The 20,995-nt window shown below is 58.1% G+C and overlaps 2 protein-coding genes across 3 annotated transcripts in view; one reads left to right on the forward strand and one right to left on the reverse strand.

Annotated features, from left to right (window-relative positions):
• Positions 1-829: 829 nt before the first annotated feature.
• Wdr86 (WD repeat domain 86) lies at positions 830-15,952 on the forward strand. Its single transcript, XM_071606249.1, has 6 exons — positions 830-992; positions 8,421-8,562; positions 11,119-11,539; positions 13,133-13,268; positions 15,413-15,516; positions 15,701-15,952. The coding sequence occupies exons 1-6, from the start codon at positions 830-832 to the stop codon at positions 15,875-15,877; spliced, it is 1,143 nt and encodes a 380-aa protein (XP_071462350.1). The 3' UTR covers positions 15,878-15,952.
• Positions 15,953-18,101: 2,149 nt separating this feature from the next.
• Positions 18,102-20,995, reverse strand: part of Nub1 (negative regulator of ubiquitin like proteins 1) — a 31,771-nt gene continuing 28,877 nt past the window's right edge. For both annotated transcript variants that reach the window (XM_027943312.2, XM_027943313.3), the window contains exons 13-15: positions 20,400-20,489; positions 19,619-19,796; positions 18,102-19,458 (exon numbers count right to left, since the gene is read on the reverse strand). In XM_027943312.2, the coding sequence (XP_027799113.2) occupies positions 19,280-19,458; positions 19,619-19,796; positions 20,400-20,489 (447 nt within the window). In that variant the 3' untranslated portion in view covers positions 18,102-19,279. The remainder of the gene's footprint in view (positions 19,459-19,618; positions 19,797-20,399; positions 20,490-20,995) is intronic.

Here is a 20,995-nt window from a genome sequence, read left to right on the forward strand (position 1 = left end):
CGGCGCGTCTCCAGTCGAATTCGGGGTGTGCGCCTGATTTCCAGAGGGAACCAACTGGGGGCTTACCGGTCGCGTCCCCCACTAAGGGGACCCCCCAAGCCCCTGGACCCTTCTGTCCTCTTCATCCTCCTTCGTCCCGGCCGAAGGGATAGGGGTGGCAGGAGTGGCGGGGGGCAGAGCCTCGAGGGACAGCCAGGGCCGCCGGGAGGGTTGCACGTGTGGGTCCCCCGGGCTCGGGTGGGGGCGGCGGGAGGAGGCCTGACCCTGGGGACCGCGGGGGGTGGCTGCGGAACGCGGGGTGGGGACTGGCGCGCAGCCTGAGAAGTGGGAGGGGACAGGTTGAGGGGTGGTCTCTGAGGAGGAGCCAGGCTGGGCCGTATTGTTCCGCGCTCGGCCGCCCACTCCGGAGCACGGCGCGGGCGGGGAGGGCGCGCGGGGCGCCGGGCACTCGGCTTCCCGGGTTCCTCTGCCCGCAGCTGCCGAGAGGCGGGGGCCTCCCTCGCCCCCCGAGTCCCTGCTGCCCCGCGGGCTGGGCGGGGTGGGATCTTCAGATTCCGGAGAGAGAGGGGCGGTTTGTGTCCACGCACCTGGGACTCCATCGGGGGCCCATCGTGCGTCTCAGCACAGCCTCCTGCCGAAGGCCGGTGGGCGGCGGGGACGCTGGGCCCCTGACCTGACCCCGCGGCGCCGCGAGCCCCCGCAGAAGTCGGGCGCCCGGGACCCCGCGATGGCCGCGGGCGGATACGGCCCCACGGAGCCGCTGCGTGGACGCCGGAGCGCCCCTCCCTAGCGGAGCCAGCTGCTCCTAGTCCCCGGCCCCGCCGGCGGGATGGGGGGCGGCGGGTCGTCCCTGAGGGTCTGCACGGATCACCGCGGGGGCATCAACTGGCTGAGCCTGAGCCCGGATGGGCAGCGCCTGCTGACCGGCAGCGAGGACGGCACGGCCAGGCTCTGGAGTACTGCGGACGGCCGGTGCTGCGCGCTCCTGCAAGGTAGACCCGACGGCGGCGCGCCCGCGACCCCTGCCTGCCTTCTTAGCCGCCCGCCCCCAGCCCCAGACCGTGGGTCTCAGCAAGTTCGTTCTCAGACCCCTTCCTCAAAAAGTCCGGCCCAGCCCATCGTCTCACTTACTTGAAGGAGCGCTCCTCCGGGCCCAGCGCCCGACTCGTGAGCGCCGAACCGGGCGGGAGGAGATGCTGGGGTGGGACGGGTGCGGGTGGGGCCCGGTGGGCAGAGGGGCGCCCGCCGCGCCGGCAAGATGACTTGTCCGCTGGCTGCTTGAAATCATTACCTTTCCAACACTATCAGCAAACAAAAGAATTCGCACCTTTGCCCCTGCGAAGCAGATCTTTCCAGGTCGCTGGATGACCTGGTGACCTTTGGCCAACTTTTCCTATTTGGGGCCATTTTGGTAACAAAAGGGGTTTTGGGGGGGCCGGCTGCGGTGGTGTGCAGCTACAGTGCCATCTCCCCATTGTGTTAATTTGCCCAGGGCAGCTCAAGCAGTGGGGGTCGACTTGAAATTTGAACTCCTTCCCTGCGGCCACCCTGCAAAGCTCTCTAAGGCCTCTTTCCAGTTGCTGCAAAGGAAGGGTGAGGAGTGGGATTGGTCAGGGTGGTCGTTCAATCTGTTTGGCATTTTTGAGGAGGAGATGAAATATCAGGAGGCCTTCCCTTAGTGATGTAAACATAGTCCCATGCAACCACTGTGTGTGAGGTCCCACTCTACTCTGGCTGCCAGGCTGCTGCAGAGTTTGGGCAGTCCCCCTCGACAAACCTTCACAAGGCCTTAGACTTCCTGCACCAGGGGGTGTAGCTCTTTTTTTTTTTTTTTAATCACTGTGGACTTTTCTGCCATAATCAACAAATCCTGGGTGGCCCCACCCAGCCCTTCCAGCTGAGATAGGATGTTAGCCTCCAAACTGGCTGATCCTGACACTGCTGTTTTCAAGTTAAAAACAAGTTAAGGTAGAGATTTCAAAGCCCAATAGGAATGAATTTGGGATCAACGGTTATTTGGGAGTTGGTATGGATAATGGAGAGATGGCCTCAAACACACACACAGACACACACACACACACACACACACACACACTCCTCCCAAACAGAGGCACTCACCTGGAAATGGAAGAGCTGAGATCAGTCAGAAAATTTAAACCCAACTTGTATCTATCCCCAAATGTAAGACTCTTTGGAGGAGGTTTCAGAAATGCAGTCTCAGGCCTGGGCTCCAGTGACTCCCCATGAGTAAAGCCCCAGAATGAGCATTTGTAACGGCCTTTCTGGTGGCCCTAATGCACAGCCAGCCTGGGGAGCCCTGCGGCCAGCGAGCCTTGTGTGAACTCCACTTGCTAGGTGGGCTTCTCCCCAGGTAAGCTCCAGTCTTCTCCAGGCTGGTTCTGGTCTGGTGGACACGGGCCTGTCCCAGGGCAGCTTTGTAGCCTCCAGGGCCCACCCTGTGCTTAGCTCTGTGCTGGGCATCTGGACCTTTGGCTTCACACCCACTTTGGTGGTCCCAGAGCTGCTTATCTACTTTCCATGAGGGGTGCCTGACCTGCCCCCATTGAGGGCCATCCCCACTGAAGCAGAGAACTGTTGAATTAAAGGACCGAGCCCATTCCTACAAGGGCTGATTTCACTCTTATTAAGGTTGACATTTCAAATTTTTTTTGAGGACAGAGGGGATGGAGTATCTTCATCTTGAGAAGTTACTTACTGATTCGACCCTCAAGAGTTACAGGAATGTAGTTCTTTTGTGTGCTCACCTACTAAAGCAGGGTCTTGTTCGCTCCTTCTTCCTGAAGGGTTTGTTTTGGTCTGGGTGAGAGACTAGTAGGATGTCTGGACATTTGTTTCATTCTTTAAGTCTTATAGATGCACGTCTGTGTGTCCTTTATTGTGTGGTTAGTCCTCACAGACTTATTTACCCCCACACAGAGCCCCTCAGTGATTTCCAGACTCTGCCCCATGGGGCGGGTGCTGTCTTCAACACCCCCAAGGTCCAGTGTGCTACCAGACTTGTCCCAGTCTCACGGCTGGCTCAGGGCAGAGAGGGCTTCTTCCTGCTGTGTGGCTGAGCCTGTACTGGGGCACCACTGCAGGGGAAGTTGTGCCCAGGCTGCGTGGCAAGCCAGAGGGGCCCTGGTCCTTAGTGCTGCCTGCAGATCCAGGCATATCTTCAGTCCTGCCCGGGGCTAGCCCCTTGTGCAGCTAGCTCTAAGCTTATAGAAGCCTCCAAATTAAAACCTGTCAGTTGGTCGTGCCTGGATTTCTTGGGCAGAAGGTTAGGGTTGGTGACTGTGCCATGAGCATTTCCTCTGAAGATGGGCTTCTTGTTTTATTCTCAGCAGTGGAGGGTGGTCAGGGGGCCAGAAGTTTTCAGTGTTCAGAGCTTGAGGATTTGGGATCAAGGGATGGAATGGGCACAAAGAGCGAGGGCTGTTTTCTGTGGGATGGGGGCTTTCTGGGGTCATTGTCATTGCTCTTAGGGGCCCCAGAAGAGCTGCAGACCTGCAGAACTGGCTTGCTGGGCTCCCCTCATATGACCATGTTTACCTCTTTTTGTGTGTGTGTAGGAGGAATGTGGATTGAACCCAGGGGTGCTTTGTCACTGAGCTACTTCCCCAGCCCTTTCTATTTTTTATTTTGAGACAGGATCTCACTAAATTTCTTAGGGCCTCACTAAGTTTCTGAGGCTGGCGTTGAACTTGCCATCCTCCTGCCTTAGCTCTGGAGTTGCTAGGGTTACAGGCCTGCACCACCACACTCAGCTCACGTTCAACTCTTAATGGAACTGGGCTTTCCAATGCAGTTGATGAGCTCACAATGAAGAAGAAGGCTTAATTCTGTAAAGAGAATTGCTCGGACTGAAGTTATCCGTGGGCCCTCTCCTTTTCACTTTATGCAGTGGGTGTCTACTTCTTGGGAGCACTTTGTTGGATCAAAGAGATGAACTGCATTTCCTAAAATGGCAGTACCTGTCCTGCGCTGTTCCTGCTGAGTAAGGGACTAAGCCTGTCGTTTCCAGGCCACGAGGCTACTCCCCACACTTCCTGCCATTCCCAGTGTGTTCCATGAGCCAGGGTCATGTTTGATGGGTTCAGGGGAAGAGGGTGCCTGGGCCTCAGGTAGAGCAGAAGCAAAGACACGAGGTGAGACTCCCAGAGGACCAGGGAAAGCAGAAGAGGTGGAATGGGCAGGAAGATGGCTGAGGAGATGAGGTGCACTTTTTTCCTTGTGCATACCATTCAGACATAATGTTTAGAAGGGCACGGGGGCTCGCTGGGAAGGCGCTCAAGCACAAACAACACCCGCTTTGCCTGGGTCAGGGAGAATTCCATCAGAACGCAGTCTGTCTGAGGTACAAGACCCGTGCTTAATTCATCCTTCAGTGCTCTGGAGACCACTGTCGGGGGTGGTGGGCGCCCTGGGGGTGCCAGTTGAGGCAGAGAGGGAGGCAGGAGAGCCTGGGGGAGGTTGTGGGAGGGCCACAGCCTGGCTGCAGATTACATTGGGAGGAGTAGCCCTGCTGCACATGGGTGACCAGATGTGGGCAGCCTGGCCAGCAACTGGGGGCCTGGGGGCCTGAACCCACCACAGCAGTCCAGGAGGCCCAGGCTGCAGCCGTCCTGGGTCCCCAGCAGGGGTTGGCAGATGTACTACCAGTGGCTTTGTCAGTGTTCCTTTCAGCTGCAGCCCTGTGCCTCTGTGTTCAGCCTCACCCCAGAGGACATGAGGCGCTATGGCTGTGTGAGTGGGGGCCTGGCCCCCAGGAGCAGGTAACTCAAGAGCGTGTAAGAGAAGGATGCTAGAGAGGCTGGGCACAGTGCAAGTACCAACAGGGCTGTTGCCTCCTCTTCTGCGGGGGCACAGTCGCCTCCAGACAGCTGTAGAGAGGACTTCTGCAAGGATGGGGTGACTTGGTTAGAGGGGTACAGTCAGCCTGCGGGCCCTCTGGGTCAGGGCTAAGGAGAGCATCTCCTGTGCGAGGACCGTGGGTGTCTGAACCCATCTGGAAATGGAAGGATAGGACTTCCTTGAAGTCCACGACTCAAGGACAGGGACCGTTAACTCTGGCCAGTGGACAGGTGCCACAGACAGCTGGGTAATGTCAAGAGCACAGTGCCATCCCTATCTCCTGGTGGCTGCTGGAGTGGCCGGTTGCTTTGTTGTTTAGTGCTGGAATACTGAGGACAGAAGGCCTCCTTTCACACAGTCAGGGCACACGCCAGGTGGGGGTCCCCAGCCAGGCCCCCTGGGCTGCTTTCACTGAGCAGGGAGAGAGCAGCTTGCCCCCAGACTCCTGTCAGCATGTGGGTGCTCAGGGAGGTGGGAAGGGCTGCTACCTTGGCAGAAAACCCTGGACCTTAGTGTGTTCTTTTGAACATAATAGCTGCATCTTATCTGCATTCTTCATCCTTCAAAAATATTTATTTTTAGCTTGGCGTTTTTGCTTATTCTGCGTAATTCCAACAGCTGAAGGCCAAGGCACTGAGGTCCCTGGGGGTATGATGGGCTCAGGATCTGGTGTGCATATTTTCCTCCTGCCCCCTGGGGTGACCCCACAGGCCTGGGTCTGTGGAATACTGGTCAAGGGGGTCAGGGCCGCACAGCAGAGTGGCGCCGCTGGGGGATGTGCTCAGCGCATCCCAGGCCCCTCTGCTGGCAGGCTCTGACATGTGACCCAAACGGTGTGTTTTCAGATGTGGGGTGAGTGCTTGGAGGGGGCTCGTTCACAGCAGAGCCCTGACCACCGTGGCAGCCTCTGCTGGCGGAAAGCAGATGACCGAGGGCATTGGTCAGCCTGGCTCGGGTTCAGAGGATTTTGACATTGAAAACCTTAGAAGCTGGGCTGTAGCTCAGTGGTGGAGAGCCCCCGCCCTACAAAAACCCCAAAGGAAACAAGCACTTGGGCCCTTTCAGTCCCGTCTCCTCCCGTCTTCTTCGTGTGCATTTACGTATTTACGGATCTGCAGTCTGTGTTCTTGTCCCTTTTTTCCCTCCACCGTCGTAAGGCTGTCCCACACCTCAGGTCTGCGGCAGTCCTGGTCTGGTGGCTTGAGCGCAGGTGCCCTTGCTCACCAGCTGTGCTTGGCTCTCACCTGCTTTCCTGGGGTTCATTTGGACTCGCCCTGCCCTCTGCCTTCCTGTTGATGGGCCGGGAGCAGCTGGCACAATGCCTCAGCCTCCCTCTGGCCTCCTTTGGCCTCAGCTAGCCGTGTCCAGGGTCCTCAGGGGGCTGGTGTGTGCAGCACCTGGGTGACCTTGGTGTCCCTTGACTGCCCTCCCATTCTGGGGTGTTCCTGGCCCTCGGGGACCCTGAGGCTGGAGGCTGTACCCATCCCCCATGGTGGCAGCAGGAAGACTGGGACAATCTCGTCTTAGGGAAAGTTTGTGGACAGTCTGAAAGGACTTTATAAACTCTGTGGAGCTGGCAAGAGCCTCGCTGTGCTTGGCCAAACCCATTTTGCCCTCGACTTTTCGCCGATGTGTATTTTAAGGGAAACATTATCTGCCACTTCTTCAAGTGTTTCCTTAATTCCTACGTTGTTTTCGGAGCAGCGTGGTGTGTGTGCTCCAAGAAGACTGGAAAACTTTTTTTTTTTTTTTCAAAAAAAATTCTGTTTCTTAGAACCCAGGAAGTTGACTTCTTCCAAAAGTAACTCAGCCTGTGCCCAGGACAAAAGAAAAGAAAAGAAAGAATGAGCTTAACAGCACCCTGAAGTCCCTGTCTGCCGGGCCCCAGCCATCTGAAGGAGGTTTTAAAATATCATCAAACCATTCCGGGTCTTTGGCAGCCCTGGTTTGGTGGCTGTAGTTCCGTGGAGTAAAGATCGTGCCACTCACTAACCGCGTCTGGTTTATAAGTTTAATTTAATTTAAAATAAGATTTAAAAATTCTTAAAATGAGATCCTAATGTAATAAGTGCACCCCCCAAATACGTGGGTGCTTTAACTCCTTGGCTCCGCTGTGTGGAACCTTCCTTTGGTTCTGTTTGGTTTTGGCCCTCGATTCCTCTCAGATGTCCTCGTTTTCAACAGCTGTTTTCCCCCGTGGAAGCACCTTACCTGAAGGACTGGCATCATCCTGGGCAAATCCCCGGAGGGCCCCAGGCCTGCTTGACAATGGCTCGGGCATGAACACGGGGGTCATCACGCTACCTAGCAGGGGCCCCTGAGGGCCGATGCAGGGCCAGCTAGCCGAGGCTGGGGTACACAGGGCCAGACCTGGGCCCCTGCTTGGCCTCCGTGCCTCACCCTACTCAAGCTGCCTGGGCCACTTTTGCTAGGCCCCTACCTTCTGGTTAGAGCCTCCACATGTCCCCAGCATGGCCAGCCCATGTCCGTCTGCTGTCCCTGACTCCATCTCCCCGTGTAGATCCTCTGGCCCTAGCACTCACTCAGGCTTCTGCCCCGGGGAAGCTGGTTCAGCCACTGTCCTTGCTGAGCCCCTTGGCCACAGGCCTCACCCGATGACCTTCCTTCCGGGCTGGGGGCGCTCTTGGAAGGCTGGAGTGTGTCTTCTTCGTCCCCGTATTATGGGCAGTGCCTTGAACAGTCAGTTTATTCTTGCACGGTTCCTGAAGCCAGAATCCTGAAGTAAATGTCCCTGGGACAAATCAAGGGGTCAGCAGGCCATATGCCCTCTGAAACCTGTAGGGGACAATCTTTTCTTTGCCTCTTCCAGTGTCTGGTGAAGGCTGGCATTTCTGTGGCCACATAGGCTGCTTTCTCTGCCCCCACATGGCCTTCTTCTCTTTGGTGTGTCAAATCTCCTTCTCCCTCTTATTTTTTGGTGGGGGAGGGTACTAGAGATTGAACTCAGGGCACCCATCCACGGAGCCACACCCCCAGCTCTATTTTGCATTTTATTTAGAGACAGGGTCTCATTGAGTTGCTTAGCGCCTGGCTTTTCGCTGAGGCTGGCTTTGAACTTGCAATCCTCCTGTCTCAACCTCCCAAGCTGCTGGGATTACAGGCGTGCACCACTGCACCCAGCCCTCTCCCTCTCTTATAAGAATGCTTCTGACAGCATCTAGGGCCCACCCAGATTATCCAGGACAGCCTCCCCAAGTCAGTTCCCCAACTTAATCATATCTGCAAAGAACCTTTTCTGAGTCAGGTGACAGGTTCCAAGGCGTGTGCAGCACCCAGCAACTTGGGGAGCCCAGGCTTACCACAGTATCTCTGCCTGAGTGTAGGAGGAAACCAACACGCAGCATCTGCTAGAGGCTGCCACTGAAACTCAGTCTGCACAGTGGTCTGTGGGGTGGGCATTGATGCTGTTCCCATTTCAGGTGAGGGAATGGAGGCGTGGACAGGTGGGAGGACATAGCCAGGTCAGTGAGTGGAGAATGGCAGATCCTGTTCACTGGAAGAGAAGCAGGAGCTCCATCCGGGCCCTCTCCCCTCCTCTGCAGGACACGAGAGCTACGTCACCTTCTGCCAGCTGGAGGAGGAGGCTGCCTTCACCTGCAGCGCCGACTGCACCATCAGGAGGTGGGACGTGCTGACCGGGCAGTGCCTGCAGGTGTACCGAGGACACACGTCCATCGTGAACAGGTCAGGTCAGCTTGGCCTGGGGGCTTGGGCTGAGTCTTGTTGGCCAGGCTGAGGGGGACAGAGTCATAGGGCCTGGCCCTTGGGGAACATAGGTTCTCTGGAGAACTCCGTGTGGACAGTAGCCCCAGCAAGGGAGACCCAAGACAGAGGTGCACCCTGGCCTGAGGGCTCTGCCCGGGGCCGTGCGGGGTCTGGAGGAGGAAGAGCATCACCAACACATTGCGTTGTCTGCCCCCACCCCGGAGCTGGGCACATGCCCACACCTGCTGGGTGCCAGGAGGGGTGTTGGAGCTCCAGTGTCCACAGATGGGGACAAGGAGGAAAGCGCTGAACTGATTCTTGATGGTGGACCAAGGGTTGGGGGGGACATGCAGATTGTTCTGAAGAAGCAGTTGGGATGTTTTTGAGCCCCGCCTTTCTATGTGGAAAGTCTCCACCTCCCCTGCTCAAGTTTGGCTTTTCCTTTCCTTATTGAACTTGGGTTGGAGCTGAGCAGGGGAAAGTCCCCTGCTGATCAGATCAATTTGATACTATTTGCTTAACTTGTGATGGCCGCCCCAGGCTCCCGAGGTCATGCCTGATTCAGGGAGACTTGGCACCATGGCCCTCAGCCACGTGGGCAGGAGGAGCCCTGCCTGGGAGGGGCCCGGCAGGCCCAGAGGAGAGGAGGTGCGCAGCCAGAGCGACCCGACCCAGGCCACTGCTTGGGCTTCTAGCAGCTGGTGGGAAAGAGGGGCAAGGCGGATGGTCCAGCTGCTCTGGACCTAGAGCCACGGTGGGAGCAGCTGGCCGCCAGGGTGTGCAGGCAGCATCCCTGAGGAGAAGGACCAGCCGGTGTGGCCGTGGGCAGCGGGCAGTGGGCGGGCCAATCTGGAGGCCCCGTGTGGGATGCCAGCCCTGCCTCCCGCACCACAGTGTTGTCCCCTCCTTCTCCTGAGGTGGGAGGCCGATCCACTGCCAAGAGAGGGAGGTGGCAGAGGAGAGGCTGGAGGGAGAACCCAGGTCTTGTCTTACAGCGAGGCTGGCTCTGAGCACTCTGTCCTGAGGAAGAAGATGTCATTGAAGAAAGGTGTGGAGGCCATGCCCTCAGGGACCAGAGTGTGCTCGGGCTGCTGACTCAGAAGGAGCGCTCGACAGTGAGAGGTGGAAATTACGCTCTGCCTGTTTAGTTTCCTGTGCGTGCATACAATGCACACAAGCACACACTTGTACTCAAGTACACAAGCATGCAGCACGCAGTCATATGGACACACAAACATGACCCAGCACATGCACTCCTATGCACACGTGCAGATATGCACGCACAGTGTGTACCCTGCAGACAGACACGCACCACGTGCACAAACACCCACACCCCCACGCTCACACCATTGTCCATCGGAGGCTGTGCTCAAGCCACGGCTCAGGTCAATGCCTGTGTGATTAAGTAACTGTGCGTCCAGTGGGTGAAAGCCACGAGTGAGGACCTGGGATCCACTGCCTCCCATGTTTTCAGAGAGTGGCCGTGTGTGAGCTTTGGGAACACTGACCCTTCCGTGGCCTGGCATCCCTCCCCGGTGCCAACTGGGGCAGGGATCGGCTACCCCGCCCCAGCACCCCAAGGCCACCCCCTTCAGGTCCTGAGACAGGAAGAGTCCTGACCCCTGGCAGGTCCTGGTCCCACGCCTGCAGGGATGTGCCCCATTCGGACTAGAGGCAGGGCCTCAGGCCTTTGTGGCCTCCCTGGCGCACAGGGCTTAAAGCTGGAGTGTAAACAGGCCCTGTGAGGTTACGTGTGAAGTTCTGAACCAAAGACAAACGGTGTTTTTCTGGAAAGAATTTCTCAGCATTCAGCAAAATGACCATAAATCATGGCTGCTGCCTCCGGAGGCCTCCCCTCCTGTCCTGAGGCCAGCCAGGTCCACTGCATGAAAAGGCTCTCCTTGCTCCCCGGCCCTTTGTGTGCCAGGAAACCCATAAGGGCTGTGACCTGGAGCTTGCAGTGTCACCTGCATGGGGCCACCGTGACAGCTGACACAGGGGCCCACCCTGCCTGCTGCAGCTTGTCACCCTGGGCACCCTGCAGCCAGTGTCAGGGTGGACGTGTGGAACTCCTCAGCCGCCAGCCTCTCCAGAGCTCTCACTCTCCAGTGGCCCTGCAGCGAGGTGGCCAGCTGTCCTCTTAGTTCCTGACTTTAAACGGAAAGGCCTGTGTCCCCAGAAACCCTTCAGCTCTGGGCAAACTGGAAGGGTGGCACCCCACCTCCCGTCCCCATCTCCCACTCCCCTCTTTCATGACTGTGTGGAGCCGCGTGGAGAGTTGGGAGGGTCCAAGTCGGAGCCTTGGTCCCTGCTGTGGGTGGAGGCCAGGCCAGCAGGTGGCTCTGCGCAGGGAAGGGATCCGGTCAGGGGGCGTCCCAGGGGGTCTTGGTGGCTTCCTGGAGTTGGGCTTTGAGCTGAACCTCGGCAGGTGAGGGTGTCGTCAGGCAGAGAGCAGGAGGCTGTCCAGCTGCAGTGCCAAGGCAGCCCGCCAGAGCCGTGGGCCTCCTGGCCCTGACCTTGACCCTCTTGCCCCAGGATCCTCGTTGCCAACAACCAGCTCTTCAGCGGCTCCTACGACCGGACAGCTCGCGTCTGGACTGTGGACGAGGGGCAGGCGTCCCGGGAGCTCCGGGGCCACCGCAACTGCGTGCTCACGCTGGCCCACTCCAGCCCCTGGGAGGTCCCCGGCACACCCCGCCTGGAGGGGGCCGTGGCTGGGGGGCTCCTGGTGACCGGCAGCACGGACGGCACAGCCAAGGTGTGGCAGGTAGCCAGTGGCTGCTGCCACCAGACACTGCGGGGCCACACGGGCGCCGTGCTGTGCCTGGTTCTGGACGCGCCTGGCCGCACGGCCTTCACTGGCAGCACCGATGCCACCATCCGCGCCTGGGACATCCTGAGCGGGGAGCAGCTGCGCGTGTTCCGGGAACACCAGGGCTCTGTCATCTGTCTGGAGGTGAGACCCGCCTGGCCGCTGCCCACCCAGCTGCCAGGGAGGCCCTGCGTCCTCTGAGCTGCCCTGCTCCTGTGCTGGCCAGCTCGGGCGGCAGGAAGGTGCCATGGATGGGGGCTGGACGTGTGAGATCAGGGGTCGCAGGGCTGGGTCCTCGGAGGCCTCTCTCCCTGTTCTCAGTGTGGCTGCGTCCTGGTCTCTTACAGGACCAGTCCAATTGGATTAGGGTTCACCCTGATGACCCTTGGCCTTATTTTAACTTAAATCAACTCCTTAAAGACCCAACATCAAAATAAGTTCACATTCACAGGTTTGGGGGCCAGGGACAAATCTCTCAACAAACCCCCAAGTTCTGAAGCTCAACCCTCAGCTTCTGACTGTGCTTGAGGGGTCTGGGCCAGACTTGGAGGGGCCCGGAGCAGGTGTCAGCTCTTGCCCCAAGAGCCACATGTGGTGACACACACCTGTAATCTCAGCAACTCAAGAGGCTAAGGCAAGAGAATCACAAGTTTGAGAATAGCCTTAGCAACTTAGAAAGACCTTGTCTCAAAATAAAAAATAAAAAGAGCTGGTAACAGGTGCCATGGTAGAAAGACCCTAAGTTAAATTCCCAGTACCTGCCAAAAGAGAGAGAGAGAGAGAGAGAGAGAGAGAGAGAGATTTTGAAGATAGCTGGTATGTTAAGTTTTTCATTGCTATGACAAAACACCTGAGAAAATCACCTTAGGAGGAGGAAAGTTTTATTCTGATTCACAATTTCAGAAGTTTCAGTCCTTGGTCACTGGGCCATATTGCTTTGGACCTGTGGCAGCACAGTACAATAAGGTGGGAGCATGTGGCAGAGGAGACTGCTTTCTTCGTGGCAGAGGAAGGGAAGAGAGAGAGAGGAGGAGCCAGTGTCCACCATCCCCTTCCAGGGCACGCGTGCAGAGACCTAACCTCCATCTACCAGGCCCCACCTTCTAAAGGTCCTACCACCGCCCAGCAGCACCACCAGCTGGGGACTAAACCTTGAACGTGTGGCCTTTGAGGGACACTGAAGAGCCATAGGGGAATGATCTCCTGCAGGCTGTGGCAGAGGTGCTGCTGCATCTGGGGTGAAGTGTTGGCCGCATGTTTAGACCAGCGCCAGGCTCCGTGTGCGCTGTGCCCCGTGTTTGTCCTCAGCGCCACCCTCTGAGGCAGGGATGATCTTTCCCAGGCACACGAGGGAAAGCAGGGGCTCCGAGTCACTTGTCCTGCCTCGTAAGGAGCAGAGGCAGGTCTGAACCCAGGAGGGACCGTATCTAGGCAGGTGTGTGAGGAGTGTCTGGCCCGCTCAGGGCTGGAGGGGGACAGGCAACTGCAGAGGCCTTGCTGACTTTGGCTCAGGAGGTTAGAGCGTGGTCTCCCCTCCGGGTCCAAAGCCCAGTGCACTCCCTGGGGCCTGGCCTTGCTCGGGGCCCAGCCAGCCACCTCCCTTTCCCTCCTGCCCAGGGACCTCAGCAGGGCTGGGGCCTCTCTGGCCACGGCTTTGGTGGGTCCCCCCTCCCGGAGGCTCTGCCAGCCCTGCGGAGGCCAGCGTGCCCAGCAGCTGACCTCCTGCTCCTCCTGCAGCTGGTGGACCGGCTCCTGTACTCGGGCAGCGCGGACAGGACTGCCAAGTGCTGGCTGGCACACGAGGGGGAGCACGTGTGCACCTTCCCAGCCCACAGACACAGCGTGAGCACCCTCAAGTACCACGCGGGCACCCGTAAGTGACCTGTCCCCGCACTGCCACGTGCCCCAGCTGGCGAGGCCCCCTGCGAGCTCCTCCTGCATTCCTCCTGGCTTGTCCCCTCTGCCTGTCTCTGCCTGCGTCATTTCCCCTCAGCCACTGGCCTTGGCTGTGGTGCCCAAAGCCAGCCACCCGGCCTTCCCCGTGCACCGGCTCCTCCAGCGGCGGCTGCTGCTTTTTCTTCTCCTTCTCCTTCTGGTTTTTTCAAAGAAATTCCAACACAGAATGGGGGACTCCTCACCTTCACAAGCATGTGGGGAGACTGCATGTTCAGAGGTCCTGGGGTCAAAGCATGTCTCAAGGACACATTCTAAGGCTTCAAGTGAGACAGCAACACCCCCTGAAACCCGCCAGATTCGAGGGCCCGTGGGCTTGGCCTCCCTTGGCCGTAGGTGTAACTGCAGATGAGAGGAAACACGGAAAATAGAGGTTTAAGTGAGGTAGCGATTATTCTTCTCTCGGGTAAGAGAGGCCGGCAGCCTTGGCTGGCGTGGGTGGCTCCACAGGGTCCTCAGCACCTCGATCCTTCTGTCAGCTGCTGCTTCATTCTTTGCACATGTCTTCTAGCTTTAATGAAGCATCATGTTCAAGATAGCTGCTGAAGCACCAGCCATCATGTCATGTTTTTGGTGGGAAGGAAGAAGAGGAGGGAGGAACAAAGGGGTGCATCTTCTGCAGCCAGCTACCACCCTGCAGCTTTAACAGAAAGGATGGGATAGGCTGGGCGCTGTGTAATCCCAGTGACTTGGGAGGCTGAGGCTGGAAGATCACGAGTTTGAGAGTAGCCTTGGCAATGTAGCGAGACCCTCATCCACTTAGCAAGACCCTGTTTCAAAACAAAAATGGCTGGAGATGTGGCTCTGCAGTAAAGCACTCAAGTTCAGCCCCCCAGTACCAAAAAAATAAAATAAAATAAAAGCCGGGACTAGGCGAGTGGAGGCAGGAAGGACGTGGACAAGAGACAGACGTCCCAACACCAGAGAGCCCCAGAGAGGTGCACTTCGGTCAGGCTCTGGCTGCGGGTGAGCGGGAGGCACTGGACCTGCACCCTTGGAGGGATCCTGCTGCAGCACCTCTGGATGCTGGGAGTCAACACCCCAAAGAGCCCCCTCGGCGGGTGGCCAGTGGGAGTGGCAGATAAAATGGCATGGGGCTCTTGCTTCCCAGGTGGCTCAGCCTCTCCAGGGCCCAGCAGCCCACAGTAGTTACCTGCTCCCGCCCAGACCCTGTTGGCTTGGTTCCTCCCCTGACCTGGTGCTTCCCAGCGTCTGCCTTAGTGCCAGGGTCGCTCCTGGGGCGTCCAGCCTCCAGGCTGAATTCTCTGTGTGGCCCCCAACCAAAGGCATCACCTGGACCTAGTTAAAAATGGAGAGTCCCAGGTGCTACCTGCTACATCAGAAGCCTGGGACAGGCCCTCCAGGTGACGCTGCTGCTCCTTCAAGCTGGAGAACTGTGAGGCTAAGTTACACTGGAGGGAAACCCGGGAGGGAGCCAGACAGGCAGAGGCTTCTCCCGGCCAGGAGTCAGAGGAGCACGCGAGTGAGCCCAGAAGGCCGGGCGCTTCTCAGAAGGCAGACTGAGTACTGACTGGTCCCTGTGGGAGCAGGTGCGGGGTGGAGCAGGGGACAGAGTCTGCTGGCCGTGAGGACCATCCTGAGCACACCAGGCAGAGAGGCCAGCTTCACCAAAGGGCCCTGGGAGTGGGACCTTACCCTGGGCGGCCCTAATGAGGGACAGGGCCACTTGGGGGACAGCGAGGCCCACTTGAAGCCAAGGAGGGCGTGGCAGCCACCAGCCCTGCAGAGGCAGCTGCAGACGGGGAGGGGGAGGGGGTCTCCGCCCCTCGGGTCTGTAGAAGGAGCTCAGGTTCCTTTTGGAGGCTCTGCTGCTTCCCTCTAGAACCTTGGCCACCCGTGAGGCAGGCCCCAGTACCAAAAAAATAAAATAAAAGCCGGGACTAGGTGAGTGGAGACAGGAAGGATGTGGGTAAGGGACAGATGCCCAACACCAGAGAGCCCCAGAGAGGTGCGCCTTGGTCAGGCGCCTTGGTCAGCACCTGCCCCTGTGCCCTGGGAGAAGTTGGCAGCTGGGCACGACAGTGCGCTGCTGTGTGTCCACAGTATTCACGGGCAGTGGGGATGCCTGCGCCCGGGCCTTTGACGCGCAGTCGGGAGCGCTGCAGAGGGTGTTCCGGGGCCACAGCTTTGTCATCAACTGCCTGCAGGTAGGAGCCTCCCTGCCCAGCTCCTGGGGCCTCAGTAACTTGCTGGGGAGGGAGGGTGCTTGGGCCTGGCCAGACTGCCCCTGGGGACAAAGCAGAGGCCCTCCAGATGTGGTGGTTTCTGCCTGGTGTCCTGCCCTGTGTTTGGGGGAGTCCTGAGTCTGACAGCCCACCCGCCTGCCTGCAGGTGCATGGCCAGGTGCTCTACACTGTGTCCCATGATGGCACGCTGCGCCTCTGGGACATGCGTGGTCTCCGGGCCCCGCCACCCACGCCTCGCAGGCCAGCAGCCAAGCGCAGCCTGTCACGCCTGTTCAACAACAAGGTGGCCTGTGCCCCGGACTCACGGCTGCAGGCTGCCTGAGAACAGCAGGTGGTGCCCAAGCCCAGGCGCACGGAGGCAGGCCTTGGTCTCTGCTCCTGGACTTTCCCGAGCCTCAGCTGCAGGTGACGTGTTGGGATGAGGAGGTGTATACCTGCCCTGGGGGATGGCTCCCTTCCCCTGGGGGAGGCTCCTTTTTGTCCCTACCTCCTGAGCTAAGACCTTGTCATCTGGCCTCCTCTGAAACCCTCCCAACTCTTGAGGACTCCAGTCTGATGCCCCCAAGCTCTGGAAACTTCTAGAAACCTCGTATGGCTGGCCCCTTCCTGCTGAGAGGAAATGAGGACATTTCTACTTTGGCAAATTGCGTCCTGAGGACCCTCATGAAGAACTCAAATAGACACCCTGTAAAGCTCGAAGCGCGAGTGTGTCCTGTTTTGAGCTCCACCACACACACCCAGCCTGGGCCACCTCCCCTGCCTGTGGTGAGGGGCTGCCAGCAGTACTGCTCCTGGGGAAGGGGCTGTGGGAAAGGCCAGGGCCCAGGACGGCTCTTCAGCCTCTCCAGCTGACAGCAGGTGCCACTGCTTTGGAGCGCCCATCGTCTTCTGGCCTGAATCCATGGGGGGTCTTCCCACAGCTCTTACCTCTTGGTGGTGCCTAGTGTAGGGAGAGCAGCTGCAGGTGACAGTGTCTGTCATTAAGAGCGCAGCATCTCGCTATGGGCACCTCCCTGCTCGGTGCACAGGTGCTGCCCGGCAAAGTCTGCCGTGCCACAGGCCACACCAGCTCTCCAAGATGGCCAGGCCTGAGGGGGACCCCCCACAGGGACAAGGGCAGTGAGGCACATCCGTGATGATGCTCCAGGTCAAACCTGCAAATCCCAGGAACCAGAGCCTCCCCAGCCCCCAGTAAGTCAGGCTTCTTGATGACCAGCAGTCAAGCAGGAGACCTCAGAATGGGGCCAGTGCTGTTCTCTGGGTGGGCTTGAACACACATGTCCACTCTGGGAGCCATCAGGACTGAAATGAAGTTTCAGGAAGCACAGGCAGAGAACCACTGTGAGTCCCCACCAGGTAGCGCCGGAGGGAGCAAGTCCCAGGCTGGCACTGATGTCCCCAGCTCCAACATGCAGAGACACAGAGTGTGCAGTCTGTCAGATGCTCTGAAAAAAGGGAGGAACCAGAAACAGCAGTGTATCCCAGTGGTAAGCGCTTGCCCTGCCCCTGTGAGGCCCTGGGTTTGATACCAACACTGCCACAAGAACCAAAAATCAGGTGTTCGCCTTTGATCAGTCGATTCAGTTGGCTGAGGGGAGGACAAAACAGGGCATCTGGGCAGGAAAATAGGGACAGGGTGTGGTGGTATTACCAGGGCCAAAGGCAGACAGAATCTGACAAGTGGTCAGCATCAAGGACACCTGGCCAGGTCCAGCACGTCACTGCACTGCACTGCACAGCCTCAGGCTGACCTCCCCATCTGCGCTGCGCTGCCCTAGGTCCCCTACCCACCTGGTGTTCACCTCTGGCCAGCCCCTACCCACCTTTCTGGGCTGACTGGACTCGGCAATCCTTAGACCCTCACTCTTTTCCCACACACGCCTCCTGGTGGGTCCAGAACCCTCTCCAGCCCACAAACACGCCACACTCAGCCTGCCACCCTGGCTGGGATCTCACCTGACCAGGTCTGCAATGTTCTCCTTTCTGCTGACCCTTCAAGGAGAGCCCTCCCAGAACCACTCGGTAGCAGGCCTCTGCCCTCCAGCCTCACTTCCACTCTTGCAGCCACTGCCCAGCGAGGCCCAGGTTGGGTCTCAGCTGCTGGCTGCTTCTGCAGTGCTGGCCACCTCGGAGCAGGCCTCCTGCAGCTCTCTTGTGACACACAACAAAACCAGGGCCGGCTTTCCCATCGGCATTAAAACAGGAAGCCAGAAGCCACAACTGGGACCAAATCCTCAGCTGGTGGCCGCTCCCCACATAAGCCCTGCAGGTCCACTTCACACCCCTGGCTGAGGGCTGCTCCCTCGCATCAGCACAGCTCTGCCTTTCACGAGACCATGGCTGCGGGGGGTCAGACCTAGGGCTGTGTGCATGCTGGCAAGGGCACCCCACTGAGCAACACCCCAGCTTGCCACTGCTTCTGAGCACAGCTTTCCATTCCTCACAACACTTGCAATGGAAACGAAAACCCAGGTCACCAGGACCCTCTCAACAGGTAAAACCCAGAGCGCGCAGAATTTCCTGCAGTAAGGCTGACAACTCCCGAGTGTATTTTCCACTGTTTATTTCCATCAGTACCATTCACTGAAAGAGAAAGACAAGATTCCCACGTTCCAAACCAGACTGCAGTGCAGCCTCCGCAGTCAGACCTGATGGCAGCATGTGGCCCATTCTGCCGTCAGAGTGTTCTGGCTGCTTTTAGAAGGGTCTTAGGGAACATGCCTGGCACTTGATCCACTCCCCACCTGGCAGCTGCCAGCTGCACCCTGGGTGCTGGGTGTTCCCCTAGCACACACTCCAGATGAACGCGGCATGGCGAGAAGTTATTAAAGCCGACAGAAGGCTGACCACACAGCTTGAGGGGGTCTTCTGTCATAAGCTACAACAAAGATCCCCACCAAAATCTTGGGAAAATATTTCTAAATCTCTGATAGGTCTTGGCTAACAGCGAGTTTCCTATGACAGCAGAGTCTATAAATGTTAATTAAAAATAAGTTGCTTTGGTTAGCATTTAAAACTTTCCCATTTAATAAAAGATTTTTTATGAGGAATTTTGAATACATAAAGTCTGATTTTCAGCTTTGAATTTCAAGTGCATATTTTGCAGAACTGAGAGCACAAAACACTGACATTTCAGGATAAAGGCGTCTGCCACAATTTCATCTGGCTACTGCAGCCCGTGCCTCATTTTTATGCCCCACAGCACTTGGAACGGAGATGTAAAGGCTGACCGTGGGGCAGGAGGGACGGTGGTGTGGGAGCACGCGGGGGGAGCAGGGCCCACACCGTGGCTGGGAGGCCACAGCTGCAGCAGCAGGCACAGCAAAAAGCTGCCCAGGAGGCAGGTGACAGGAAGAGGAGACAGGTCTGGTCACACTCCCTGCCGCTCCCCTTCCCCCGAGACCTTCCTGGGACACCCTCTTCTCCAGCAGCAAGCCTGCTTCCTACTGGGTGAAAAATCAAGCAAAGGGCAGAGTTAGGGTGCACACCTGAAGGCAGAGGGGAAAGCAGAGCAGGCTGCGGAACCAGGCAGTGCCTTCCCCAGGACCAGCCTCTGGCCCCCGCAGGCCTTGCCTATGAGGGTCCCCAGCTGCCCCTCCTGTACCCAGAGGAGGAAGCACGCTTGCAGCAAAATCAGATGAAAAGCAAGAACAAAAGGAAGACCTGCAGGAGACTTTTCATAATGACAGAATTTATAAGCAGAAACTTAGTACTTCTTTGTTCACTAGTTTTTCTTCGCTGCTGACTTTATATTTTCTACGTAGGACAAGTACTCTGCAATAATAATCTCTTCATCTTCCAGAGTCGAGTCAAGGTAATCCTCCTCGTGCTCAGGAATGTCTTCCAGTATCTCATTGACAGCCTCTGTCTCCATGTCCTCGTCTGTCGAGGCGCTGGAGGTCCCTACAGTAAGACACACAGTGAGGGACCGTGCCAAGGCCCCTGCGACACACTTCCTGCCGGCCACCCTGTCCCGGGAACATCCTCCTCAGTCTCCAGGTCAGCCTCTCCCTCAGGCCCATGCCTGGGGTGTCTGCTCTCCTGGTGTTCAGACCTGACCCACCTGCGGAATCCGAAGGGGACGTGGATGGGGTGGACGAGGAGTCCTCCCTTGAGAGCTGCAGGTCGGGAGGAAGGATCCCTCCATGGTGAGCGAGGGTCTGAGCCGCCAGCTGGACGTTGCCCCTGAACACCTTCAGCGCGACCTCGGCCGCGACTGTGTCAAAGCCCATGTATACCAGCTAGGGGACAGAAAAAGGCCACGGCATGTCATGCTCACATGCTGCATGGACTGTCACACCCACGCTCATCTGTGGTGCGCAGCATGCACCCTGCCCTCCTGACAAGTCACCCTTCAGCCTAGCATGCACGAGGCCACCAGGAAAGGGTCGTGGACGACCTTGGTGCAATGGGTTGTGTGGCCACCTCAGGGCTGGGAGCAAAGTGCTGTGCAAACTCAGGCACAGGTGTCACGAGCTCAGCGGCCACCAGGCGTGGGGCACTTTAACTTGTGGGGCAAGTATGGCTGGAGTCGTCACTTGTCACAAGGTGGATGGACTCCACAGGACAAAGGGACGTCCTTTTGGTCATACGCAGAGAACTGGGGAGGATGTAAACAGTGATATGTGGAAAAAAGAGGCAAGCTGGAGGAAGACGGCCTGCGAGACTTTCCGATTTTTCCTGCTGCACGTGCTGGCGGCCCTCCCTCGCAGGTCCTGCCTGGAGCCTGGAAACCTGGGCAGCAGCACAGCTTGCCCTGTCCTGCCGCCACCCTGCCCTCCCTAGCCAGCCCACCTGAGGGACCCGGGGCGCCAGAGCTGGGGGCGCAAAGGCCAGTCACTCACTTGGTCAATGCTTTCCTGGGAAGGGCTTTCTTGGCTACTGGTTTCAGAATCTGAATCTTTTAACCACATCTGAGGGTTACTGAGGAGAATCTGAAAGCACAGGGACACTGTGACTCACCACAACTGCCCACGGGGCCAGGGCACAGCACCCACAGTGCACCAGCAGACAGCCCAGGTCTGTCTGCTTGTAGTGCAGACAGACCACCTGGGACACTGTGGTGGGCCATGCGAAGGTGCCATAAAGCCAGGAAAGGGCCCAACCCAGGCTGGGGGCCAAGCTGTGTTTGCAGAAGGCTCCAGTCAAATGTCACCTCAGACTTGAGGTTTGAAGGGGAGCAAAAGTGACCAGGAAAAAAGCTCCCTTCTCCCCTGTGAGCAAGACGTGCCGAGTGGAGAGCCGGAGGAGGCAGTCCAGGAGGGCACACGGTTCCGCCAGAGCGCAGCTCTGGGCAGAGGCCACAGAAGGAAGTGAACAGAAGGCTGCTGAGCAGGCCTCCTCGCCTCTGAAGGCACCACGCCCTCCTGACCTGAAGGAGGCACTAGTAGCTCAGTGAGACCCTGCTCAGTGCTGCATGGATTGTCACATCCACGCTCAT

The sequence above is a fragment of the Marmota flaviventris genome, chromosome 1 (assembly GCF_047511675.1).
Source record: "Marmota flaviventris isolate mMarFla1 chromosome 1, mMarFla1.hap1, whole genome shotgun sequence".
NCBI classification, from domain to species: domain Eukaryota; kingdom Metazoa; phylum Chordata; class Mammalia; order Rodentia; family Sciuridae; genus Marmota; species Marmota flaviventris.